Raw genomic sequence first — 27,874 nt, 5'->3', positions numbered from 1 at the left:
TTCGAATCCTGTTTGAAGGGGGAGAGAGGGAAGAGAAAGAGGGGAATGTCTGAGAGAGTCTGAGGGAACCGGTGGGCAGGAGAGAGAAGTTGGACGACAGACTGCAAGAAACATTGGTTTCAAAATACTCCCTCGGTTGCTAGAAATAGATTGGCGTTGGACAACTTCATCAAAAGCTTAATCAGCGGCCATAAAGTTTGGAGTGCCTTTTGCAGTGCGCTTTTTGGGTAGCCTAAAAGTTTGGTGCAGTATTGGGATCAACCAAAACGACAGCTTTAGGGGGAAAGCAATACTTTGTTTAACGCTGATTTTTTACACACTCTGTCTCCTTAAAAAGGGAACTGAAACTACGGGATCCGCTTTGTGGATAAAACACATTTTCAGCAATTGCCAGATTCACAACGAAACTTTTTTCAGCGCACAACTTTGGATCTTTGAGCTACTGAGATGCGGTGATGGAGTTCGGCGATGTTTCCAAGATGACTGCTCTTCTCATAAAGCACACTTTCAGGGGTGATCTCCTCTCAAGAAAAAACATGAGCCCGTCTATGTGGTCTTTGTTGATCCTCACCGTCATTTTTTCTACTTGGAGGCCAGTAAGCGCCGGCACACTGACAGGTAAGGTTTAATTTCCTCTGAGCAGCGGCAGCAGCTTGTATACTAGCTGACGGTTGTTTGTCAACTTCAGTGCGAGGAATAACATCGTAACGAGCAATTAACCCAGTCAGCCTTCTGACTTATTAAATCAATTTGCTTTGGGGTGGCGAGTGCAACCACAGCTGTAAGTGTGTTCAACATCTGGCCAACATGAAGGAATTCATTACACTCATAAAAAAAGCCTTTTAAAACAAGGTGATCAAAGAAAACAAATGAAACATAAGTTGGACTGGTTCAGTCAGACTGAAGATTTTACTTCTGAAAGTGACTTATATTTTGCTGATGATTTATTGACAGCAGGTAAAAGGTGAGGGAGGAGGGTTTGTTATGCAGAGCTGTTTTTCTTGACTGGTATTAAAATGTTTTTGAGGTCAGGTCCAACATAAACCCTTCTGCAAAATCTTTATTCTTCTTGGGAACTCATCCAAACCAGGTATCCAGACCAGGATTCCCACCATTCCTGGCATTTTGGTATACTGGTATACTGAGGAATTTTGAGAGATGTAGTCCATGCAGGGAAAGGGATAAAAATAAATCCTGCTTGGAAGTGAGAGAATCATAACATGATAGAAAGTCACTTTACAAGCATAGCAGAGCAACAGTGTGACAAATCTGCTGTTTTGCTCTATTGAAGGGTGGAAACCAGACCCTTTTAGAAAATTGTGTACATATCAGGTCATTTTACATCAGGACCACAAGTGAAGGAACCGTGCCAACCATCATTCAGAAATCCTTATCTGCTTTAACATCAAACAGTCATCTGCTATACTGTAACCAGTGGATGATAACAAGGAGTCCCTAAGGGGGCCTCCACCTGTCATGCCCACGCTGTCTCTCTGGGAGCTGTATCTCTGCCCTCAGCAGATGAATGACCGGGATGCACAGAGATTACTAGACACCGCTGTGATTTATAAGCTTAGACTGATGGTTTCAAAGAGAATTTTTCCTGATGTCTCAGTTCCTATTTGGATGTAGGGATGGCTGTGGTGGAGTGAGGGATGAGGAATGCTTTGGTTTGTGAGTCAGAACCGGTCTGACTCAGACTCAAGCAGTGAAATGATGGATGGGGTAAGGGGGCAAGAGTGGAAGAGAAAGAGTTCGGAGGGGAGGTGGCAAAATGTGTAGCGATGAATCCAAAGAATGGCATGAAAAGGAGGCTAAATGAGAAAAGGGCAAAGGCGCAGCAGTGAATGGAGGGGCTGAGTTATGTAGCATTAAATAGCCAGAAACATAAAGGAGGGAGTGAGAGGAGGATAAATGCTCAGACTGTGTCGGGTATTTTTGGTATGTCCGTGTCCACTGACATTTAGCATCTGAGCAGAGAGAGAGAGTAGGAGTAGAGATGGGGTGAAAAGAGAGAGATCGTGAAAAAAAGTGTGGGGCATCGAGGGAATTCAGGGGACAAAAGGGAGAAGATGGAGTAGTTAAGCACAAATGAATCATTGGAGACAGGCCACACACACACACAGTATGGCCTGCTCTCTCTGTCTACCTCGACATTCTCATAAAAGGTTTACAAGCTTATTATTATATGAATGCAGCTCTTAAGAAAGAGGAAGAAAGCAGGGTTGTTTTTGTTCAATATGGCACTGGAAAAAAACAAAGTCATGGCCACGCAGATTCTTGAAAGGGCTCAGCCAAGCTTAAAAATAAAGGGAGTAATGACTTTTAACGCCAAAAAGCACACAGAGACAGAGAAGCGGTGAAGCAGAGACTCAGTGGGCCCCTTCATTTATTGCACACTCCCAGAACAAGCTTTTTGAATGCTAGGTTGTGTGTGTGTGTGTGTGTGTGTGTGGATTACACATTTACAGAATCAAGAGCATGTTCTACTTATGAGTAAAATAAGTGCTGCCAAAGTGTACTTTTTACATTGCAGGTCTGTTTTCAGAAGCGGAATTATGTGTGTTTATGTGTGTTTGCGTGAGATGGGTTGCAGTGGAGTTCTCTGGGGTCCCAGGGAAGGGGTAAGAGGTTGAAGGTTGGCCATGAAACTGACTAGGAGGGCGGGTTGACAAGCTTGAGAAAATCTTGAACAGGTATCACCAAAACATGTGTGATTTATTCTTGTGTTAAAATTCAAGAACACAAGCCAAGTCTGCACATTCTTATATTGTTATCTATTCTATCAAGGCAAGGTGTGCGATGCTTTTTTCTGCTCTGTGGATGCTAAGCATTTTATGCTGTAGAAGAAAGAAATGGATTCCTGTAGGAGAGATCCATTTCCATCACATGTATGTGTCCTTTTAAAATTTAGAGTTCAAGGCTATGACCATTCTTTTATCTTTGAAACAGCATGCATGCCTTGCCCTCAGCATTATCAGGAATACCACTCATTTCTGCTGAATGCCTTACAATGAGAAAAAGCAGAACCAGTTCATACTCATCGTATTTCATTTAAGTTTTTGGGATGTTGAACAGATTCACAGACATCTTGCCAGACGACCTGCAGGCCTTTTATTGGTGTCTGCGAGAAACTCTGAAAATGTTTAGTGTTTGTGTGAAGCTCTCTGTGCTCTGACACTGAGGGACCAGCGAGAGCAGCAGTCCTCTAACAAGTAGCCTTTGTCCCACTATCAGCTCTGTCCTTCTCTCAGGTCAGCCCCTCTGTCACTAGAGGACACAAGATAACTGGACTCTGGGTTCACCTTCTGTTATCATATCTCAAAATCAAGACTTTCCAGGATACATTAACATTTCTCAGAACAAGCACAAATTAAGATTTTAGTGGTGAGGCAGTTTCTTTTTTTCTATAACTAGAAATTGAATATATTTCAGTTACTACTACTACTTTTCATAGATACATGATTATTGGGTAATGGTAAAACTATCAATATAGTGTTTAATAATTAAGATAATCATTAGTTAATTAGTAATGAATCATAATAAAAGTTAGATTAGTAATTTATCAAATAGTTTCCCCATTGTTGTAAAATAAGGTTTTGGTTTTTTGGCTGTGAAAACATTTATCATGTTATAAAGGTGTACTGTATGTAAGGTTTAATTAATAGCCAACAGGAAAACAAACCCCTAATCCCGCTTCTTCCCTCTCTTAATCAAAGATATGGAGTTTGAGCGGAGTCCCACTACTGTCATCTCTTCACTGGGCAAACCTGTTACAATGCACTGCACCCTAAAGGGTACAGGGGGAGAGGAAGAGGACCCCCCTGATGTGCTTTGGCTGAGGGACGGTGTGCCACTTCAATACGCAGATACCAACCAGTTCCAAGTTCACACTGGCAGCAACAGTTGGACAATCATGAGCACACTCAGGTAGGCAGCATTTTTCTCTGTGACACTTTCTAGCTGCTTTTGCCATGTCAAGGCTTAATTGATAAAGGTTTGTCTGTTGAAAAGCAGCCACACCTGGCCTAAAAATGTCAGTCATGGATCTGATTGTGAATTTCTATTCTTCTTATTTATTTCCTGTTCCTCCACCTTTATCCTTTCACCTAGCTTAACCAGTAAAGTTGCTGGATTACATCATCATGTTGACTTCCAGCCACTATTAATCACTTCAAAATTAAGTCTGAAAGAAATTATATAACGCAAGCAAAATCCCATGTGCCTCGCTGTAGCTCAATGTATTTTATCCTGGTATGATTGGATGGCAAAATTTAGAAGGAAAATAATCAGGGTTTGTGCATCTTTTTGCCTCCATCTACTTGCTTAATCACTTTGGTTTGCCACTGCTTGATCTTTATGAAACCTGTCAAATAATACCCGTTTATACACATAACAGTATTGAGAAGGTCCAGCTTCCTGACATGGGCTCCTATCGATGTGCTGTTCTATCAGAAAGCCACCAGACCTTTTCTGAGGAGGGGAGCATTCAGCTGGAGGGTGAGTTCATCTTCAGCTTCCTGACGATAGCTACTACTCTGAGTGCTGCAGATTAATTTGGATCGTTAAGCAAGTCGAGACCCTGATTCAGCTAATTTTGTCTCAGGCCTTCCTCATTTCTCTGTGGAGCCTGAGCACATGTCTGTAGTGGCCAACGTATCCCTGAGCCTGAGATGTGTGGCCCACGGACCTCCAGAGCCAGTCAGTGTCATCTGGCTTCAGGATGGTGCTCCTCTCAATTCGCTGACAGACCCGGTGGCCCTGTCACCCTCCACACTCAACCTCGCAGGTATCATCTTTCACTCTCTATTATCTATGCAGTCAAGGCCCCGTGTAGACAGCTTAGTCAGACCCATTAAAATATACATCCTACATCAACTCCTCAAGGGCTCTCACATTGCACTGATTCAGCCCAATGTTTAGTAATCAGTAAAATAGTACTAAAAAATGCCCATTCCATGTTGACAGAGCATAAGGTGACATTTTCAAATTGTTTCAGTTAGCGGTGTTCGTGCCTTCGAAAGGGTCCCAGATTAACATGCAAGAATTGAATAATTCACCCACTTTTAAAATAATTACGTATTTCACTCAAGGTGTATTAGCATGGAGAGCAGGGATGCTGAGGGGGTTGCAGCATGGCCTAAAACAAGGCATTTTAAAACCATCAATTGATAATAAAGGGTGATGCAGATTCACCGCAGAGAGAGAAGTAGCGTCAAGTCTGTTATAATGCGTAAATGTTTTAAAGTGTACAAATCTTTTCTAAAATTGAGTGGATGATTTGAAAAATGATATTCCAATAAAATCTTGTTATACATCATTGGGTTGGGAACCACATTAGCTTTTGAAACAGCAAATCCTCACATTTGAAAAGCTAGAACCAAAAAATGGCATTTTTGCATGATAAGAGTTAAACAATTAATCAATCATTGAAATGATTGATTTCTGCTTTATCGATTCATCAGCTACTCATTTCAGCACTACATCAGTCAAAAAGAAGTCACTGTCAGCAAAAAAAGCCCCAAGTTTTTAAATGACGATTTAAAAAGCACTGATTTTAATGTAATATATTTAAACTGATGTATTGCTTCAAAAGCTACATTACAAGTGTCTTCTGTAGTTTCAAAGCGTTCTAAATCCCCCCCTCCATGGCTTAAACAAAACCACCAAATAACCACCCTCCCCAGAGAGAGCTGGCTGGCTGGCACAGCGCCAGTGGATACATTCAGGACATGCCTTGTGGTTGTGTGGTTGATGGGTAAAGGCAGAGCAGCAGGCACAAGAGGACCTATTAGTGGAAGGAAAATAGATGGGCAGAGCGCATACTGAGATAAAAGAAAGAGGGAGAGAAAGGGTTCTGTTGCTGCTTGAATGCAAACCACAGCTGCCTGCCAGATAGCTGGCCTGTGTTAAGTCCAGTAGGCGACAGGCAGAGCAGGCTGAGTCAGATGGAAGGAGGGAGGAGCAGGCAATAGCGGCCAGTTTAAGAAACTGACTTGACTCATCAGAGTGGGCTGGCTGGTGCTGACCAGGATCCCTTTGACGGTAAGCTACATTCACGTCTCTGGAATGGACAGCTGCTCTGGCAGACCACAAGTTCAAACCAAGACAAACAGAATAAAAAAAAATAAAAATGTAATATGCCCGTAAAGAGAAATGGTTTGAAGTTCATTCTAGCCATTAAGGAATCAAGGGCAACACATCAAGTTCAAGTTTCAGGTAGTTTCCATTCTGATGGCTCTTTTTATGCATTCTCCACCAGTTTTAGTAAGTTAACACAACTTCAGTTAAGTCTTATTATGTCCTTAAGTCTTATTATTATGTAATGTAGACATCAGCAGATACTTGGAATGCTGTATGTATATAAAAAAAAGCTACAGTTTCAGTACTGTTCACGAAATGTTGATTCAAATTCTCTAAAGATGAACGTCAGCACTTCCTCATTGGCATTGTTTCATTTAAAATCCAATAAGAGCTCAAATGTCTAAATCTTTTATCTAGTAAAAATGCAGAAACATTCACTGTTTTCAGATTTACTTACTTTTAAATCTTTGCATTTGGGTATGGTGATGGGTATATTTCACTACTTTGTAACATTGTACAGTTTCTTAAATGAATCAAAAAATAATTAGAATAATCAATAATGAAAGTATTAATAGCCTTAAATCCAATATTCTGTACAAATCTATGAAAAGCACAGCAATGCACTGTACATGTCAGCCAAGGAAAGAAGCACCAGGGCTATTATTCCCAGCTGACATTAACACTGTTGGTCAATACTGTCTCATGAGCTCAAGAGTTCTTCCGAGTGACCGATTATGACATTCTCAGCTGGCCGGGGATTGTTGTTTTGCGGTTTGCTGATAGGGAAGGAAAGAGACAGAAGGGTGAGTGGCGCAATTTCGAGACAGCCTGATGAGCAGTTCATTCACACACACAGCCAGTGGTCATCCCTCACTCCTCCCTCCCTCCTTTTCCTCTCTCACAACCCTTTGCTTCACCCAGCGAGGATCGTACCCCCTGTTCTTTTTCCGGCCACAACACAATGGAGGCTTGGTGCCGTCGGCGCGGAGCAACACATTGCGTGATTCTGAGTCTCAGTTTGTGGCTTATTGACAATGTTAGGGTGTTAGATAACAGTGATAAAACTTGAAAGTCACATGTTTCAGTGTGTGTGTGTAAGCCTGTCTTGTGTTGTGGAATGATTTGAGTGTGTGAGCATGCTATGAGTCACTTTGTGAGAGGACTCATTCTCTGTTGAATGTCAGTGTGTGTCACAGTGTTTTGGCCCCTTCAGAGGAGCCCCAGCCTCTTGAAGGCAGCAGCTCAGCCTTTTACACCTAGACCTCAACTCGGCCATGCGCTTTGTTCGAAAAGCCTTCTCTGCAAAAAAAATTCAACTTCAATTTCTTTTTCACCATCAGGTTGCAGACATGAAAAACCACAATTTGGCAGTCTTAAACTATGTAGGTTAGAGATTCTTAAGAATAAGTTTATTTTATAAAGATTGATTAAATCTTACTTTGTTGAAAGCATGTTTGTACCCAGCTCAGGAGACAGGAGCACTGTAATCAAATGTGAACGGTTTAAAATAGAGCGTGATAAGACACACTGATACCATATTTAACAGAATAAGGTGGTGTTGGATGGAGGGGTTGCAGAGACTTTACTGGACAAATTCTTTACCTTTAAAAGCCTGTGACTGCTAGTCTGTTTTTGATGAAATGTGACAGAAAGATTCTTGACACAGATTGGTCCAAGGCAAGTTTGCATCATTCCTGCCAGACAAGAGTCTGTGCTACAGTAGACCTACAGTAATTACTTGCCAAAATTATGTTTATTATCTCAAAATGGTACTCTCGCATCAACAAGCACATGCTAACCCCCATACTAATTACTGTTGACTGAGAGATCACACTGCCTTAAGGAAACTATTACCCTCATACTATTCTCACTTTAGTATGAACTGTCAAAGTGTTTCTCACGTCAGCATTATGTGCAACTCAGCATGCTGAGCAAGGTTTCAAAAGACCCTGGATGTTCCCACTTCAGATGTGCATGTTATTTAATTTTTCTGCCCAGGTTTGAACAGGACAAGCACCTTTTCTTGCGAGGCCCATAACGACAAAGGTGTGGCCACCTCTGGATCTGGTACCATCACTGGTAGGTGTCACACTGTGGAAGCATAAACATCAGCCCTCTTCATTCATTCTGGATAAAATTTTCCAGTTAAAATTGTTAATTACATAGTTTGTTGTTGTTATATCTCTATTTATTTTTGGGTCTTTCTCTCTTTCTTTAGTTCTCCCGTCCCAGCCTCAGAATCTGAGAGCTGTGGAGTTCAACCAGACCAGTCTCCGCTTATCATGGCAGGCTGGTTTTGGAGGGGACTACCCAATAATCCGCTGCACTGTTCAGGTGAGACAACAGGAGATAAATGTGAATACCACAACTAGCTGGGAAAACTAGCTTGGAAAAGCCTCCACAACTGTTTGACCTGCATGTAAAACAAATACATCACCCTCCCCCTATTTGTGGGACCAGGGCCTTACCTCATGTAAGCCTAATTTTAAAGAAAAGAGAGCTTACTTTTCTTTTCGTCTCTTAACTCATCCTCTACCCCTCCCTGCTTTATACTAGTACCACTAGATCAGGTTTCACTCTGGGAAAGTGGCCTCCTGGACTAATCTTATGTAGCACCACTCCCTCTCTCTCTCTGTCAGTGACTCTCTGCCACTATCCTGCTCTGTGGCTATTACAGCTCATGACTGGGAGGAGGAGCATTTTCTCCTGGAAAACGGAGCAGAACCACCCCAAAACGTCTGGTTCTAATAAAGCTGCCCCTCATACCTCTTGCTATTCTTGCCCCCTCCCCTCAGCCCTCCCTCACCCCTTCACCCTCACAGGGGAACAAGGCGAGGGGCCGGCTTCAGCAGAATGGGGCAAAAATCTAAATTTAATGGTCCATTGTGTGGCGAAGAGAAACATGAAAGAGGCTTCAGTGTAAAAAGCAGAAAAATATTCCTGTGCTCCACAAAGGAAGCATAAAAAAGAAAGACAGAAAAGAAAGAAAGAAAGAAAGAAAGAATGAATGAACAAAAGAAAGAAAGAGAGAAAGTCAGTTACAGAAAACAGGAAAAGGCAGTGACAGCAGGTATTGTGGGTCTGAGACACAGATGGGGAATGCATGCTGAAGTGTGACTCAGGGCTGAGGTGTACAATTAGATTAAACACGGTTGTGTACAGGCTGGATGGTGATTCATCGAGTCAGGAATGACTCATTCTCTCTCTCTATCACACACTCACACACATTCATGTATTCCTCATTCATACAACTTAATATTCCCTGGAATCACACTAGCTAATTCATGCCATCCCCAACCTAGCTAACAGCATCTGCTGTTTACACACACCTAATATGTTGGTGTGGCTGCTCATTTGGTCATTATTAAGTTCTCAGCTCTTACTGTAAAGCCTGCCCTGTGAAGTGCAGCCTGAAGCCTGCAGGAGCCGCTTGATAATGAGCAATGCAGCAATGGTCCAGACCAGTAACTTTAATGTGGTTTTAAGATTGCTGAAATGAAGCATTTTTCCTGCCCTGTGTTCCTCTTTAAATTTGTTTACCACAGAGAGTTTGCAGAGACAGCAGGTTTCTGATTTTTTTGTTGATGGGTTCTGCTTTCAGTGCACCTTACTGAGATTTGTTTACGTTCAAAACTGCAATGCAGGTTTTACACTGTTTTTGGCAATTTACAATTAATGACCACCCCCCAGCACCTTTATGCACAGACTCATCCAGACATCTCTCCCACAAAACCTCATACCCAATACTGTCAGTTATTGTACATACAGGGAAAAATAATATTAGAAAATATTTTTGATTGCAGAAACAGGAAGTTTGTTTCTAGTCTTGACATGAGCATACTGAAATATCATTGTATGAACATAAATCAATTTTAATCATTTAAAAACTGTGTCATTTATTATTATTTCTCTTCCAGCAGACCAAATCCAACCCACAAGTTTAGTTAAATAGTAAAAGACAAACTTTCCTAGATTAGTGTTAATTAAGACTACATTTCCCATAATAATCCAGTTGCTTTCTAACGCAAAAAATACTGCTGTGTCTCAATTCGGATACTTCCATTAGTACACTTTCACATAGTACACTGGGAACACTATGTACTGACTTGCGTAGTGCAGGAATTTCAACAGGGTAGCGCACTGCATTTTGCCATAATTGTCAGTGTCAACAATCTTATGCGCTCAAAACAGCAAGTGTAAGTACGGAAGAACGCATATTGAGAAACAACCTTAATTCTAATCGCTCTCTGCTGTTGCTCTGCACTTGTTTTTGTTACTATAATTTAAGCTTTTTCTTTGGCTTCACTTTAAATTATGAACATGTTGAAAGAGATGCTTTCATTAACTCATCTATTGTATGCCATTGCCAAAAACTTTGGCTTTAGATCCATTGGCACTGAAAAAACAGCGTCCTCTTCCTGTTTGCGTCATAAAGCAATACAGATTACCCACCAAATCTTGTCACACATCTGAAATCAAGTGTAAAGGCTGGTAGAAGCTATAATAATTTTAAATTTGTTATCTGAATGTTCTAGGCCAGGCATTCAGGAGAGTCCTTCACAGGAGGCCCAGATAAGATGATCCACAACCAGAACGTGAACATCCCACCAGCCACGCACATCATCGGGAACCTGGAGCCCCACAGCCTCTATGCTTTCAGGGTGGCCTGTCACAGCAGCCAGGGCACATCTGACTGGTCGCCCTGGGTAGAGATACGCACCAAAGAAGGAGGTAAGTCATCCAAGTGAAGAGATGGGGGGTTTTTTCATCCTGGATGTGTGTGCGCATGGGATCACCTCCTCTGAAGTGTGCCAAGGTCAAGGCTGGCTGGCTACTGATTAAAGTCCAAGTCTCCTCCCATTGCTGTTGTGTACTGTAACAAGTGCAGGACAGGTGCAGATAGATCGATTGAGACACTTTGTAGGGTGTTTTTGTCTGTACCAAAGATCATTTTATTGAACTATGAAGAAATAAGTTTGTATTGCACATTTGCACATAAATACCCAGTTTGTAATATAAATGTATTTTTACTGCTAAAAATAAGCCAATTGTCTTAAGTATTGTTAAAATCTCAGGTGAAGTACCTTAGGGCAAGTCCTAGTCAAGTCACAAGTCTTCCTAGGCAAATTGCAAATCTTTTAGCTGACTAAATGCTGCCAATTGGAATGATACAGAATTTGAACACTTGCATTTCAAAGCCATGTTAGTGTTTTTCTTTACATGCAGTAGCTAAGACAAGTTTCTTCAATGAAAGGGCTAATCATTAAATATTAAAGATTATGGCTTTGCAAGGCCTGTCTGTTGCTTTCTTGAGTTTTTAGTCATTGTTCCAGGATTTTGCTAGGTTAAAATTGTGACACAAGTAACTTGAGTCTTAGGTCTACAGATCTGATATAAACAGTTTTATTTTTTGCTCAGGCAGTGGTTAATGGCTGAGTATTTGGCATTTTAATCTTATACCGTAGTTATGATCCAATGATCTCTTCTGCCTTGGGCTGTCTGTTTGTTTGTTTTCTATCTTGCCTAGAATGCAAGCTCTTATAATCTAGGCTCCTAAAAGTGGCCCCTGCTTTTCAGTTTGATTCAAAGTGTGTCGAGAGTTATTGGGAACATAATGTATGATAACAAGGATTCAGAGAATCAAGTTACAGAGCACTGTGCACAGTAATAATGCTCCTTCCTGTGCCCCTTTAACTTCTGGGGGCACAGTCTGTGTCTGTGTTTATGAAGAATACCAGACACAAGTTACTTTACCTCTGCAAACCCAGTTTCAAATGTAAACTCTTGAGGTAGAAGGCTGACTGGTATTGAAGGGACAGCATTGGTGGAAACGGAGAGGGAGGGAGGGGGGACGTTAAATTCTCCTGAAAGGCTTCAGTTAGGATCGCAACGCTCTGTCCAAACTGTAATGCTAGGCTGCTGTGTGTTTGAGTTTAAAGTGAGGTGGGATTTTCCATGCCAGCTCATGCTGTCTCTATCCCTGGATGAATAGGAATGGAAACAGTGTATACTAAGAGGGGTGATATGCCACAGGAGAGATGATGGGGGCTTTCCATAATGGAAGCTGCTTATAATCTGAAAATACTTCAACCCAGCATTTCTCATAAATTGAAAAAGGGAGAAGTAGCACTCCTTGAAAGGTTACTGTAATGGAGAAAGTGGTTTTGAGATAAGCTGGCTACTGTCCGGATTTTAAGTTTCAGTTCTTTATTATAGCAAAATTATAGTCATCTTTGTTTTGTTTCAGTGGAAAAATCCTCTGAGTTGCCAAATGATATAATTTCCTTTGGACAATTTTGTTTCATTTGTGCTCTGATAGATCTCTCTGCACTTGTCCAGATGAGTGAGAGAATGAAAAAAACCCAGAGGATAAGATTTAGCTGGTGGTCCACAATATTTCAGGGGGCATTGAAGGTCAATGGGAGTGAGAGAATGAAGGGGAGAGGTAGACTGCTCACAGCCCGGACATATTTTCCATATCTTTCTCTTTAGATTCAGTGGTGAAGACTATGACAGAATTTCCATCAGGCTCTATTGTTGAGCCTGAAATCTTTCTTTCTTGAGTTTCTTTCTGCTCCATTTGTTTATAATTAATAAATTGAACAGATATGTGCTGCACTATCTCTTACATGTGTCATCCTGGCACCGACATCCCCGTTTGCTGCTCCTCTGTCTCCTCCTTAATTCTTATGTTTTTCACTTCATTACAGACTCTTCTCCTGCCAACTCTTTTTTGTTCTCATATCCACCCTCAATTCCCAAGTTAGACTTGGCTAATTTGCTCTCATTTTGTTGCAGTCTTTTCCTACCTCAAATACTACAAACAGCCACTGAGGAATTTATTTCCTGCATCAATCAAGTTGAACAAGTTTTTTTTCTGAATCCAGCCTTTTAACTTCACTCCTTCATCTGTAAATTCTCCCCCTTCTCTGGACCTCAGATGACCTGTGATTTCTCTTTCCAGAAACACAACTAGCCACTGTGGGAAAATAAGAAAAAAAGGGTTATTGGTGGGAGTAGTCAAGGAATGGATAGAAGTGCAGGGAAACAAGGGAAGGGGGGCGCTTTGAGAAAACACTCAATTTGCTATTTTCCCAAAGCCCACTATTTTCCCCGGAGGATGACAGGACAGATGGGGGGGGGGGGGTTCTGGTCAATGGGAGAGGAAGCGAGACGTCCCCTGTCACCCGCCGAAGCTGCAAAGAGATTATGTTTTACAAATCCTTTCTCTAAATGCATTTTCCTTTCACTTCCAAAAATGCCTCCAGAAATGCATCTTTCCAAAAATCAAACATGAATGAATGAACTAAGACTGGGTGTGGCAACACAAAAGTATCATTGTGCACTCCCTCTACTTTTTTGTTACATCATATCATATGTCTCTGTACCCCTAAAATGAAGCCAAACTTACCGTCCTATGGGAGTTAGTCATGATGACGAGGTACAAAACACATACGTCACATTTAATCCTGTTAAATACTACTTCCAGTAAAAAAAGCAACCACAAGCATTAAAGGACTCCCCTTACTAAAGACAGACAACAGTCTGCTCCACCATAAAAATTGCAATATCTTTAAAAGTTGACATTTTTGATGACACTAACATTTGTGCGCTGACTGATCTGGGAAACACGTTTCCTGTGTAGTGCTGAGTTTGTTTTCATCTATGGAGAACAGACTCCAGATCCCAGGGTTATGAGTACATTTTTGGCTTAAGGATGACCCCTTTCCATCCATGTGTTGACCCACGTAGAGACTAACCAGACTGAGAGGAGGAGATGAAGCATACAGAACAGAGGAATACTGTTGCCTTGAAGGGGAGCGCTGCCAGTGTTTGAATGATGTCAAGCATGGTTTTCCGACACTGCTTCTTCAATAGCAGTACGCAACAGGATGTGAAACAGTAGTCTGCCATGGATACAGATGTTAACCTCTGCTGTTGTAAACTAATTGTGGCTCAAAAGTGTTTGTTTCTCAGCCTCTTGCCAATACAGGGCTGCTTGAATGTGCCAAAGGACAAAGGAACAACATGAGGCATTTTCTTCCTCTGTAGTTATAGGTAGTTAAACTACCTAAACTACCTATAGCTTGAAACTAAAGTGTTCTCAAGGGAAAAAGGTTTTTTTCTCCTTCAATGAGTTTTACGTCAACAATTAACATCTCTGTTTTCTTGAACTCATAGCTCCGTGACAAAAAAAGAGAGAGGCATTACCACAGGGAGGGCAGTGAGGGAGAAGAAAACATGGCAAGAAAAGAGATGGAATCATGTTGGATGGAAGGCAGGGAGAGAGAAAGACATGAAGAGGAGAGGACAAAGAGAGAAAAGGAGTGGTATTGGCAAGTTAAAGATGGAGAAGGAAGCAGAGAGAGATAGAGACAGACAGATCATAGGTGGAGACGAGCTGCTGGAACGAACCTGACTTGGAGGTTGTTTTTGCTGCCGCTGGCAGGCAGAACAGGGACCACATGTGGAAACAATCACAGTCCAAACGCTTCCTGATAACATCATGCATAGGCTGGGCCATGTTTCCCAAAGCCACACTCACTTGGTGAATGTGTGTGTGTGTGTGTGTGTGTGTGTGTGTGTGTGTGTGTGTGTGTGTTTGTGTCCAGTTAGTTTGTGTGACTTAGTAAGCCTGCAGAGAGAGTGAGAAGCAAAGACAAAGAGAGCGTTAACTGAAACCGTTACAAAGGAAATAAGCAGCGTCGTCTTCTTACGAAAAGGTGAAAAGGTTCTTGGATTTCTGTTCTATACAAGGCATCAATCACTCACACACATACACACACACACACAAATTCCTCATACTATTTCTAGCATGTGCTTCAGGTTGTTTCTCCACTGGGTATTTCTGCTGCCAGCAGCCTTTTTTTGCTCTTTGAGAGCCAGAAAAGAAAAGGGCAGGCGAGAGAATAAACAGGGATGGACAGAAGAGGGGGGACAGCATGAAGGAGGGAGATACAGTCCTCAGCATGTGTCCACCAGGGTTCGGCCTGCCGTGCTGAGACAGAAAGAGCACACAGGCTTCTTAACTCAGCTAATCGCCCCTGTCTGTGCCTTTTTTGTCCTAATAAAGCTGACTTCCCCACATTCTCTAACATATTCTCCTTCCAGCTGTTGTAGTTATCCACACCCTAGAGGCTCCAGGCTGTCAAAACAACACACGCCTGGCTAAACCCAAGCCCGCTGGCCACCGCGGCCACAGTCACAGCACTGCCGACTCCTCACTCATACCCAAAGTCTTTTGGCACGTACACTGCCACACCCTGAGCTACATGCTTACCTAACCTTACAACAATTCTACAAGTAAAACTCGATGTAACTGTGTGAGAAGTGGAATGCCTTCAAGTTCTGTTGTGTTTTGTCTTTCAGTGCCAGAACACCCACCTGTTAACGTGACCGCAGTGCTAAATGGGACCGAGGTGCTGATGACGTGGGAGGGTCCTCCAGGAAAGCTGAATGGAGAACTGCAGGGCTACATGGTGGAGTACAGCACACCTGCCACACAGCAGGTCAGTGTGGGAAACATACATTCACAACAAAACACAACAAAAACATGTGATGGAAAGAAAATATTCACTCTGTTTGGCACTGATTGTCCCACTCTTTTCTTTGTTGACAGCTTGTTGTCGATACTGGACTGGACACTGACCTGTCAATCAATCTGTCTGTACCCCTGTCCAATGTGTCTTTTCGAGTGTGTGCCTATACAGGTGGAGGGCAAGGACCCTGGACCCCCACACAGACTCTGACACTTATTGCTCCTGGTGAGTCACATGAAGTGTCAAAACGACCAAAGAAAATTATAACATATTGTGTTACATGAATGATCGCTGGTATAGATTATTTAAGATTCCTTTTTTTATCTGAAGCTGCATCATTTCGTAAGCAATAGTTTGATTTTAGCTCATAATTTCAGTAGTATTTTATAATGATCTTAATACATTTTTAAAAGAAGATTTTATGTAACTTCTACATGGATTAACATGTTGCAATACTTCCTCTATCTTAATCAAGCACCTAAACAAATTCCATGCATAAACCTACTTGGCAATAAAGCTGATTCTGATCATTTTAGGTTTTACCAAACAAAATATGTTGTTTTTCTCCTTAAATACAAAATATTGACATGAGCTCTGTTTTTTTTTTTTTTTACTCTCACAGAAATGGAGGAAATTAGAGGTGTGTAATGACCAGCTTTGGACATATACACTTACAAACAGGCTCTTCTATGACCTCTCAAAATGGTATTTAATGACACGGTGACAGTGGTAGAGGGCTCATTGTGTTCTCTCAGTTTCTTATTCTCAGCCAGTGGGTTCCTCCATTAGCATGAAAGTCCCTTCCCATGAATCTCAGAAATAAGGAAGGAAGAGAAAAAAGAGAAGACAGGGTCTCAGAGAGACAGAAAAGGGGAAGAGGGGTGTGGGGTGAATGAGAAGACGCATCATAAATATTTATAACAGACAGGAACAGTGCAGCATCTCTGTTTGCTTAGTCTAATAGAGCCAGACAGACAATTCAAACAACAAGAATGGCAGATAAAAAGAGGCAGGGAAAGTTGGGGGAGGATTAGTGTAAATGGGAGGAAAGTTGAAAACAGTGGGTGGATGTTGTGAGTGAACAGCAGTTGCAGGGGAGGCTGGGAGAATGTTTGGACAGCAAGAACTCAAAGTAGATGTTTTCAGAATAACAAAAAAGGAGCATATTTTTAGAGAGAAATGTTCTGATTTAGCTCAGATTTACTTCACCTTAACAGTCCCTCTCCTCTCAGGTTCATCATCACCCGAAGCCTTTTCCTGGCACTGGTGGTATGTGGTGATGGCCATTGCCGGCGCTGTGTCCATAGCTGTGCTCATGGCTGTTTACGTGGCCAAGCTGCGGCGCAAGGAGACTCGCTTTGGGTGCGTAGGCTGTTAGTGGTCCTCATGGGTAGTAGGGAGGAGCTCAATAGCTGTGCCAAACCAAAAAGCTTCTTGTCTTTTTTTCAGTTCTTTGACCTAGTTGCCTCACTCCTGCATCCATACTCAAACATTTGTACATAGAAGATATCTGTTTTGAAAACCGAAAACAGTCATTCTTGGAGCAATGCCATGCTTCAGCTATGTTTACACATCTGCAGAATTACCTCTAATGGTGTTGTGAATGCATTCACAGAGAGGCATTTGAACCGATGATGGAGAGCGGAGAGCTGGTTGTCAGGTACCGCGCTCGCCGCACATACAGCCGCAGGACTACAGAGGCAACATGTGAGTTTCCCTCTCTGCCCCTGCATGTTACCCAGAAAGATGACACTTGATATTGCACCTTACATCCCTACAGCAGTAAGAGAAAAGTCTCTAAGCATGCCCAAACCTGTCTCTGTCCCCAGGAAAGATAGCTAAACTAAAAAGTGGCATAATCCTCTCATGCCCTGGGCCTGGATCCAACAGTTCAACTGAAGGAAATCTTTGGCTGTTATGATACAAAATGACTGTTCTAATCTCCACATTTCAAGTAAAGAATAGCTTGTTTGGTTGATCAAAGGCAGGAACACAAACAGTTGTGAAAACAGCCTTGGAGTGTTCAATAAGCTGACATAATCCACCACAACACTTTGCCACTTAATTTATATAATGAATTAATAATAACACTTATTGTGCAACAAATCTATTCATGAAGTTATGCCATGTACAGTCAGGTGTGAACGGCAGAATTATTGACTTTGACTGATTTCATTTTGCATTTTACTGACAGAGCAGAAGAAGGAGGTGAGAGAGAAGGTGAAATCAAGATAATAATACATTGGAGAGGTTGAAGATGTGGGAAAGGGGATACAATTACTTCAGGGAGAGAGCGACTTGACGTACCCCTCCTGTAAATTAGATTTCTAACTTAAGCAACCTGTAACAACAGATGAGGTGTTGCTTGACTGCTCTATCTGGAGTAATTTCACCGTTGGGGAGTAAAGTGGGAGTTTCAAGTCTCATCCAAGTAGAGCAACAACCTTGTGCTGGTTGAATAAAAAGCAGTGGTTTGTGTACTATCACCAGCCAGCAGTCCCTGTGAGTCCTCAGACATATAAACACCTGTAAAACACAGAATATGGATTCAAAATTCACACAGCTGGCAAACGTTCAAGCCCTGACATTGTCTCTGGCACAATATTTGTGTCAACCTCATACAAAAAAAAAGTCTCAGCTTACCACAGGCACAAAGAGGAAGGGGAATCGAAAAACTGTAGAGGAAAAAAAAGAAAACAAATATATTCAGTGAGTAAAATGAGACTAGCCAAGAGAAAGAGATGTGGCGATAATGTGTACTCTGAGTGAATAGGGGAGAGTGCACTGGGAATAAAGAAAGGGGTTAGATTTGGGGTATTTGGGCAGAATTCGTGCTGCTGATGTTGACCAGTAATTTTGGCCAATTCTCAGGACAAAGTCGAACTCTTGGGCTCCTGTTATTGCATGCATCGGCTATGTGTTGGAACATGCCTGTGGACTGAGCACATTGTTGTCCAACGCGTGGCAGATTGATAGTGTAGCAGCAGCTGGAGGGGGATCTCTGAGCATGTCATTGGCTTGTCATATCTTGGCCCAGATGTGAAAACAGCCCTAATGTCTGTAGCACTGTCTGCTCACCACCATACAGCTCGATGACAGCCAGGTGGCTGAAGGGAGTCAGGGATATTTAAACCAGCTTAAATCCTCTGACCTCCCCACCTGGTCACTTGCATGATCACAGTCTGACACCTGAAAAATTATCTGAGAGGAGGGAGAGACTCTATGTCTGATATCTCTGCACAGTGGACTCCATTGTAGTTTAGGATTCTGAATTAGTTTTTATTTTTGTATAGTTTATGACTCTATTTTCAGCTGCATGTAAGATTTAGTTTTCTGAGTTTGGTAGTTTTTGTTCAGGTTCAATTACATTTTTGTTTAATTTTTGTTGTTAAATTTTAATATTTTTATAAGATTAAATGACACTTAGAATAGTAGTGTTTTAAGTATTTTTGGAACAATAGACACAGAATTATTTATTACATTAGTACAAATTCAAATAACATAGTGTTACCTTTATTTGCAATAACAAGATGAAAACTAAAAAGATTCAATTAACATTTTATTTTGGTGGGTTTTACCAATTGTTTTTAAACTGGCAGTGTTTATTAACACTATGCTTTTGGCTTAGTGTTGTGCATTGTGGTTTTACAATGTGGCTGTTTTTCTCTCTCTTCTGTGTTATTCATTAAAGGGCTTGGGCCCCAAACACCATTAAAATTCCTTATTTTTCTTCCTTAGTGAACAGCCTGGGCATCAGCGACGAGCTGAAGGAAAAGCTCCAAGATGTGATGGTGGATAGACATAAACTAACCCTGGGAAAGACCCTGGGAGAAGGTAAAGCTCTGTTTTGTTTTTGTTTTTTTAGATATGTGTCAGTCTAATTTCTGGGACACTGTGGAGTTACTATGTACAGTCTCAGAACAGAGAGTGCTTGACAAACAGCAGGGTTAGAAATGCATTTGTAAACACTTTTATATCAGGGTTGCTACATAGTGCATAGTGAGGACTTATCTGCCATAGCACCAATGCTTGCTTTCCACTTTTCTCCAGTTGCATGTTACATGTTTTGACCCCAGGTTTAGAGTTACAGTTTACAATGTAATAACCTCAAAACCATGTATTCTGTAAAGTCAGGAGACTAACCATTCTTTACTGTTTAATAGGATATTTAATGCTGATGCATCTAAAATTACATCTAAACAGAGATCTGATTGTGATTTAATTTCTTTCTTCAGGGGAGTTTGGCTCTGTGATGGAAGGGCTGCTGACTCAGGAGGAGTCTGCTCTCAAAGTTGCTGTCAAGACTATGAAGAGTGAGTAGACAGTAAAAGTACTCAGCAATCACCACAATGAATCCCTTCATCTTGGGAACACAGGCCATTTGATAGACAGCCCTCCGGGTCAGAAATTAACATGGGGGCAACAATTTCAGTTTTTGATCAGAAAACAGACGCAGCTTGTAGAAAATATTGGCAGAAGAAAAAAGTTGACCCCACATAAACCGTGGTGCCAAAGTAAAGACAATTGTGTAAAAACTCCAAAGTTGGGCGGGGGGATGCATTTTTAGGGACTGAAAACAGTACCATCCTCTTATTTGAGCTTTCTGCCAGTTTTAAGCTGTGTTAAAACAACCTTAGTGGTAAAAACTGCTAACATGTATTAGTCTTTGGTTTAATACATTTGGGAGCCAAAACACCCTCTGAAGTAAAAGTTTATTTCTTACCTTGGCAACCTCTCAGCCTGGCAGCATGTGCCATGAGCTATACAAAACAACATGGGCTTACCTCTGCACCATCTCCTCTCCAGTTGCCATCTGTACCCGCTCAGAGATGGAAGATTTTCTGCGTGAGGCTGCCTGCATGAAAGAGTTTGACCACCCCAATGTCATGAGGCTTCTAGGTGAGTCAGAATTCATACTGCTCGGCATGTCAAGGGTCACCTAATGAAAATGACAAAAATTACAGAACAGCAATGTGTCTTTATAAAAATACTGTTGAAGTTCATTAGGACACTCCACAAACTTCACTATGAATTGTTGTGATTGAAACTGCTTTCCACCAAAGGAATTCAAATTTACAGCATTTTCTGTAGATTCTCAAGAGTAACAGGGAAAGACTAGAGGTCCATGGGTTAGAGACAGAAATCTTCAAGATGAATATCTCAAAATCTGGACATATGAAACAATAGCTATCTGCTATTTACTAACTAATAGTAAATGAGAACTGCTCAAGACAGCTGTTTTGAGATTGTGTTAATTTCTATATGTATAGAACATGTAGTCTTTGTGTATAATACTTAGCTGTGGTGTTTTCACAGGTGTGTGTCTGCAGACTGTGGAGAGTGAAGGTTACCCCTCCCCTGTGGTCATCCTGCCCTATATGAAACATGGAGACCTGCACAGCTATCTGCTATACTCGAGGCTGGGAGATTGTCCTGTGGTTAGTCCGATTACAAATAATAAAGCACAGTCAGCAACTCAAACGTGCACAGACAGGCAGTCACAAGCATACACACACATAGCTTAATGGGTTCTTAGTTTAGAAGTTCACATGAATTTCTGCCGGCAAAATGGGATCCAAAGGTCAACATAGACGTAATGTATTTGTTACAGAGAGTCCCCATCCACCGCTTTTTGGCAGCACGTACACTCTGAGATCATTATAACACAAGATATGTGTCTGCCGTTGCTATCTGCAGTTTTACTTTTTAATGGATGAGATGTTTTTTTGGAATTGAGAAGTGCCATACGCAGTAAGTCCCTGAAGAGCTGGGTTAAGAAACACAAGCCTAATCAAAACAAGATTCTTACAGAATGTTGAAACATTCATGAGTTCAGCAAACATTCAAAAACATAGTGGTGTTGAAGCCTATCCTTCCCACAGGGGGAAGGCTGTTAGTATCTGAAGCAGGGATCAGTTCAGTGCTGATCACAAGTCCTCAAAGAGATGGGCCCTAGTGCCCTCTACTGTGCAGAAAAGAAATGGCAGCTGTGGTGGATGTGTGACTAAAACCTCTTTGTACTGTCCTGCAGTACCTCCCCTCTCAAATGCTGGTAAAGTTTATGACTGATATTGCCCGAGGAATGGAGTACCTCAGCAGCAAGAACTTCATCCACAGAGACCTTGCCGCTCGCAACTGCATGTAAGCACAATCTCTGCTTCCACTTTTTACTCTCGGTTCCTTTATGTGTTATCACTTGTTCTTTCTCTTTCCATTTTTGTCCTGCATGCAAGGGTTGGAGAAGATCTTAAAAATAACTGAAAGTAGACCAAGAGGATGTTCTTAAAGCAACATTTTTGAGAGGGGAAGCCCAAAACATATGATACAGGAAAGGCATGCCACTCTCAAATGGGCATTTAACTAAATTCATAATAATATAACTTGCATCATATTTTATGAGATGATACTCATAAAATACTGCTAACTATAGCTTTCAAGTAAATGTAGTGGAATAAGAAAGTTCAAAATCTGAAATAGAGTAGAAGTATAAGGTATCAAAAGTACTGTTAATACTTTTTCAGCACTGCCTGAATGCCCGTTTTCCAAAAATACAGCACTGTAACACTCTGTTTCCTCTGCCTCAGGCTGAATGAAAACATGAATGTATGTGTGGCTGACTTTGGCCTCTCCAAGAAGATCTACAATGGAGACTACTACAGGCAGGGGCGGATCTCAAAGATGCCTGTCAAATGGATCGCTATTGAAAGCTTGGCTGATCGTGTCTACACCACCAAGAGTGATGTGGTTAGTTCAACTATTATGTTTTTGTGTCAGTGTGTGTGTGTGTGTGTGCTTGTAATAATCCCATTGTGGATCAGGAATCTGTTAAATTACGCTCGAGGTTAAAGTCGTACTTTTCCCCTAATCTGCCTTTTGAGTATCAAAAAACTTGGAAGGACTTGAAATGTGTTTCTAAAAGTTACAATAGATTATTTTAGTGGCGATAAATTTCCCAGAAGAAACAATCAAAACCTCTATAGAATCATCTTAAAGCACACTGCAGCATAATGCACTACTCTATTGGCCATCTGTACGCTCAGTGTTTTTTAATCAATCCTCATTTCACCAATATATCTCAAAATACACTACTTTAAGTCATGGTTTTGGAGCTTTAAGGAGAGTGACAGCACCCAATAAAAGCAATGTATTTCAGCTGTATTTTGGAGTGTTTAGAAACTATTGAGGATATTGATGAACAGTGGAGAAGTAAATGCAGCAGGAGTATGTTATAAATTGATTTGCATTTTAATAAGTGAATAAGTATTTGTAATCAGAAAGATTTCTGCCCCCCCAGGTGTCTTTTATACAGGCAATGAGCTGAGATTAGTAGCACGCTCTTAAAGGGAGTACTCCTAATCATGTTTGTTACCTCTATAAAAGACACTTGTCCACATAAGCAATCAATCAATCAGATTCCAAACTCTCCACCATGGCCAAGACCAAAGAGCTCTCCAAGGATGTCAGGGACAAGATTGTAGACCTACACAAGACTGGAATGGGCTGCAAGACCATCGCCAAGCAGCTTGGTGAGAAGGTGACAACAGTTGGTGCAATTATTCACAAATGGAAGAAACACAAAAGAACTGTCAATCTCCCTCGGTCTGGGGCTAAAATCGAGCTCTTTGGCATCAACTCAACTCACCGTGTTTGGAGAAGGAGGAATGCTGCCTATGACCCCAAAAACACCATCCCCACCGTCAAACATGGAGGTGGAAACATTGTGGTTTGGGGGTGTTTGTCTGTTTAGGGGACAGGACAACTTCACCGCATCAAAGGGACAATGGACGGAGCCATGTACCATCAAATCTTGGGTGAGAACCTCCTTCCCTCAGCCAGGGCATTGAAAATGGGTCGTGGATGGCTATTCCAGCATGAAAATGACCCAAAACACACGGCCAAGGCAACAACGGAATGGCTCAGAAAGAAGCACATTAAGGTCCTGGAGTGGCCTTGCCAGTCTCCAGACCTTAATCCCAATTTGTGGAGGAAGCTGAAGGTTCGAGTTGCCAAACGTCAGCCTCAAAACCTTAATGATTTGGAGAAGATCTGCAAAGAGGAGTGGGATAACATCCCTCTTGAGATGTGTGCTAACCTGGTGGCCAACTACAAAAAACGTCTGACCTCTGTGATTTCCAACAATGGTTTTTGCCACCAAGTACTAAGTCATGTTTTGCAGAGGGGTCAAATACTTATTTCGCTCATTAATCATTTTGATATGCATTTTTCTGATTTCTTTTGTTGTTCAAATAAACCTACCATTAAAATTATAGACAGATTATTTCTTTGTCAGTGGGCAAACGTACAAAATCAGCAGGGGATTAAAAAATTTTTTCCCTCACTGAATGTTTTAGGGGCCCTGGTTTCCATGCACATGTGAAAGTGTAAAAAAGGATGTACATTCCTTTGTAGGTTGTGCATAAAGTAGAATGTCCAGACAAACATGGCTGTGTTATTTCTTTAGCTAATGTTTGACCAGTGCAGTTTCATGTTTGAGTAGTGTGTGTGTGTGTGTGTGTGTATATAACCTGAATGAATTCAAAACTCCTTAACCCTTCCCATTTCTCTCTGTCTTTACTATTTCCTACTCCTTTCTTCCCTCTCTGTCTCACTCTTAGTGGTCATTTGGAGTCACCATGTGGGAGATTGCCACACGGGGCCAGACTCCATACCCTGGGGTAGAAAACAGTGAGATTTACGATTACTTGAGACAAGGAAATCGTCTCAAACAACCTCCAGACTGTCTGGACTGCATGTGAGTGTTGACTCCTTCACTGCACATTCCTCACAAAAAACACTCAACTGATGATAAAGTACCTTGGAAATCTTTTGCCCCCTGATTAGATTAGAAGTACCTTTTTTCCCCACAAGGCTATTGAGGCTAAAACAGTTCTAGTCTATTGTGTATTCAAGTAAATTTATTATCGGAACATTTTTTGAGGAAAAAAACTTTATTGGCTAAGCTTGAAATGAATTGCAGTTAATTAATAGGAAGTGTGCCAATTGCACTACATTTATTCTCCAGTCCAGAAAATGTCCTAAGAAATTACACATGAAATATGTTAATTTCTAGGAAGTTATAAGGCAACTATAGAACCTGTATAATGGAGTATACAATTAACTTTTCTTCATCGTCTCCAGCTATGCCCTGATGTTCTCATGCTGGCTACTGAGCCCAAAGGATCGCCCATCGTTCGAGTCCCTGCGCTGTGAGCTGGAAAAGGCCCTTGAAGATCTGCCAGATTCTCAGGATCCTGACGAGATCTTGTACGTCAATATGGATGAATCCTCGATGGAGCTTGGAGCTGTAGGTGGCCGTGACCCCATTGGGTTGCCGTCCCCTCTCTGCCTGAAGGGCCTGGACTCTGTGACCACAGTGGAAGTCCACCAACCTAACCGCTATGTCCTCTGTCCCCAACACGAGACCAACCGAGCCCTCTCTGACTCGCTGGAGAGCCTGGATATGCCAGTGTCGTCCTCCACAGCCACACTGCCTCTACAGCCATCGTGCCACTCGACTCCCAACCCCACCCCAGCTCCCACCCCAACTGTTGAACTGCTGGAGGACAGGGAACAGTCCAGGAAAATGCCCTGGCAGTGATGGTTTCACTCTTAAAAAATGACAAGACTACCAAAGTGTGCCATCCTTTCACCCTAGTCCAAGAATGAGATCCAGCCTCTTGCTACTGACCACAAAAAACCTAATGTGTCCCTATATACAAATTTTGCACACAAAAAAACACACACACACTCGAAGACATTCCAAGGAATCGAAGGATTGGGATTATTTCCATTGTCAACCCTCCCTTTTTTTTAAATGACCACATTTCCAAGTGAGTGTAAAAGTTCATGTGTGATTAGTGTAGCAGGTGGAACACACTAACGATAGACAGTGGGTGAACAGGTTTAGAGCACATGTTGTCCACATACACTGCAGCACAATCAGAGAAAGGAATTCCCAGTTGCTATAGCAATAAAATACCAACTACCTGTATACAACAGAGTGATCTCCCTCACATGATTAAGCTAAATCAAATGTCTCTGTGAAACCAGCCTAGACACTGCCAGACTGAATCTATAACCAAACAAACTCAGGTGCTTAAACTTTCCAATGAGTAAGCGCTAACATGGAGGACTCACACCAGCTGAGGAGACTGTTCCTCTGATGGAGAAACCTCACCCATCTGATCCCTGCTCCTGTGTAACTCAGCGCAAAAATAACTTGAGGATTTGTGGGAAAGAAGTATCAGTGTAACATATGATCGGGTGAAGATAACTGGCTGCTTTAAGGTTATATTGATGCAGATTTATGAGTTTTGGGCTAAAATCACAAACATTGGTTTTGTTGAGCATTTTCTTTTGCTTGAGTACCATAAATTTCCTATTTTGAGCTGTGGTTTTTGACAGGTGTCATAACTTCAAGTATGGTAGAATTTTCTCTCCCCACAGAAAATCATGTAATCCTCCAACTAAAGTTCACCATACCTGAAGTTAGAAGAGTTTTACCCAATAACAACAGAATGAAATATGAATTTTAAAACTGAAGAATTAAGAGAGATAACCAAAATTTGCAAAGAAAATAATATTCCACTGTAGGCTTTAGAGACTTTTGCATAAAGCTGTATGAGTGAGGAACCTCCATCTTAATCAGAACCTACAGCAGTTTGTATGATAGCCTAATGTAGCGTTCTAACAACCCCTGCATCCTCTATAGGGGTTGTACTGCTGTGCATTAAGCACCGTGAGCCATTTACAGTTGACACAAGGTAACTCTTTCCTCACTGACAGGTGCGACACCTGTGCAAGTCCTGATTCAACAAGTCTACACATCTTTGTCACAACTCAGGAACCTGAGACTGTTCAACAGGGACATAGGTACCGGTCAAATCAAGAGGGTACAAATAATCAGAGGCAGATGGATGGACTGAGTATAGGTACGGACATGATGGAGTTATCCAAGGCAAATGGTTGGCTAAGCTCCTCACCTTTGCTTTTGGCTCAAGCACAGTGTTATTACACATTTTGGATTTGTTTAATGCTGATTTTTGTATTTCTACAACTTTGCACTAATGTTTTATATCTATGTATGTTTGTTTTGTAATTTGTATATCTTTCATGCTTTTTCATTTTGTGTTTTAATTACTTTCTGGACATTCAGTAATCCTGTAGTTGCCTCTCATGAAATCACTTCACATGTAACAACTTGCATTATTCATAAAGGCAGAGAACAAAGCCTGTAAAAAGCATGGTAGGGCTTTAAACTCCATGAGTGTTTTCCGTAAATGAGCAAAGACTGGGAGAGTGGGAAACATGACTGTCATCTGACATCATCCTGCCACTCGCTTATTCTGGGATATTTTTGTTTCGAGGTTTAGCACTGTAAATAGTCTGTTACCGGTAGCGTCGAAGAAGAGAAGACAGAAAGCAGCAGCTGAAAACCAAATGGAAGTGTGGTCATCCAAGCCTCTGCTTCCACCAGCTGCAACTTTGCATCATGCATGCACTTATTTTTATATATATATATATATATATGGACCATATTCCAACACACATTTTGGGAGAATGTTTGTTTAAATGAGACACTGTGTCTCTCAGTTGTATACATCAAAGGTACTTACATATGAAACAGGATACAAGGATATGTTATACCTGGTGTGTTAATGAAATTCCTTGTTAAGATAAAGAATGCATTTCTTTAATACGTTTGGTACTGTATACTCTGTGAGTGGTAGTCCTACATTGTTTGTGAACTACAGAGCATGGTGCTGAGACTGAGGCACTGTTCTAATTTGGTCTGTACATACTTTTACATACCAATTTCAATACAGATACACATTCTGTATTATACCAACCAGTGGGTTTGGAACATTTTGGCCTTTGACAAAAAGAGGGGGCAAAAACACACTATCTTCCAAGTGGATTCCAGCAAAAAAGGGAATCTCATTCTTCATGACTTTAGTCAGTTCAGCCTTAAATTTCAGAATTTCACTACTTGATCTTCAGTGCCTTCAGTGAGCCTGTATTTTGATGTGTATGTGGATTATGAGTATCCTGGTGTATTGAAGTGGGAGAGGACTAAACTATAATTGCCTTTATATTATCACTGTCATGACTTGTAAACATTTTTTTACAGTATCTACAGTATTTTGTATAATAAATAAATGTGTTCATGAATGATCACTCTTCCTGAGCTTTGTGTCAAATGTGTTAGTGACATGTTTTTTAATTCAACTAACTAACAATACAGCATTATA

At 41.4% G+C, this 27,874-nt stretch overlaps 1 protein-coding gene across 2 annotated transcripts; it reads left to right on the top strand.

Annotated features, from left to right (window-relative positions):
• The first annotated feature begins 17 nt into the window (after nucleotides 1–17).
• On the top strand, nucleotides 18–27,810 carry LOC119883496 (tyrosine-protein kinase receptor UFO). 2 transcript variants are annotated; one of them, XM_038694171.1, is made up of 20 exons: nucleotides 19–618; nucleotides 3,720–3,930; nucleotides 4,400–4,500; nucleotides 4,607–4,789; nucleotides 8,083–8,163; nucleotides 8,303–8,418; nucleotides 10,620–10,815; nucleotides 15,454–15,593; nucleotides 15,704–15,848; nucleotides 16,246–16,263; nucleotides 16,856–16,985; nucleotides 17,239–17,330; nucleotides 19,362–19,457; nucleotides 19,859–19,936; nucleotides 20,430–20,522; nucleotides 20,940–21,061; nucleotides 21,655–21,764; nucleotides 22,208–22,367; nucleotides 24,239–24,375; nucleotides 24,762–27,810. In XM_038694171.1, the coding sequence occupies exons 1-20, from the start codon at nucleotides 456–458 to the stop codon at nucleotides 25,219–25,221; spliced, it is 2,832 nt and encodes a 943-aa protein (XP_038550099.1). In that variant the 5' UTR covers nucleotides 19–455; the 3' UTR covers nucleotides 25,222–27,810. The 2 variants fall into 2 exon arrangements, with proteins under 2 accessions (XP_038550100.1, XP_038550099.1); XM_038694172.1 differs by lacking the exon at nucleotides 16,246–16,263 and having other exon boundaries at nucleotides 18–618; nucleotides 24,762–25,221.
• The last annotated feature ends 64 nt before the right edge of the window (nucleotides 27,811–27,874 follow it).

This window comes from Micropterus salmoides, unplaced genomic scaffold (assembly GCF_014851395.1).
Source record: "Micropterus salmoides isolate LMB-PRFRI ecotype aquatic unplaced genomic scaffold, ASM1485139v1 Ms_hic_scaffold_3, whole genome shotgun sequence".
Classification (NCBI taxonomy): Eukaryota; Metazoa; Chordata; class Actinopteri; order Centrarchiformes; family Centrarchidae; genus Micropterus; species Micropterus salmoides.
This window is presented reverse-complemented; position numbering and strand designations above follow the sequence as displayed.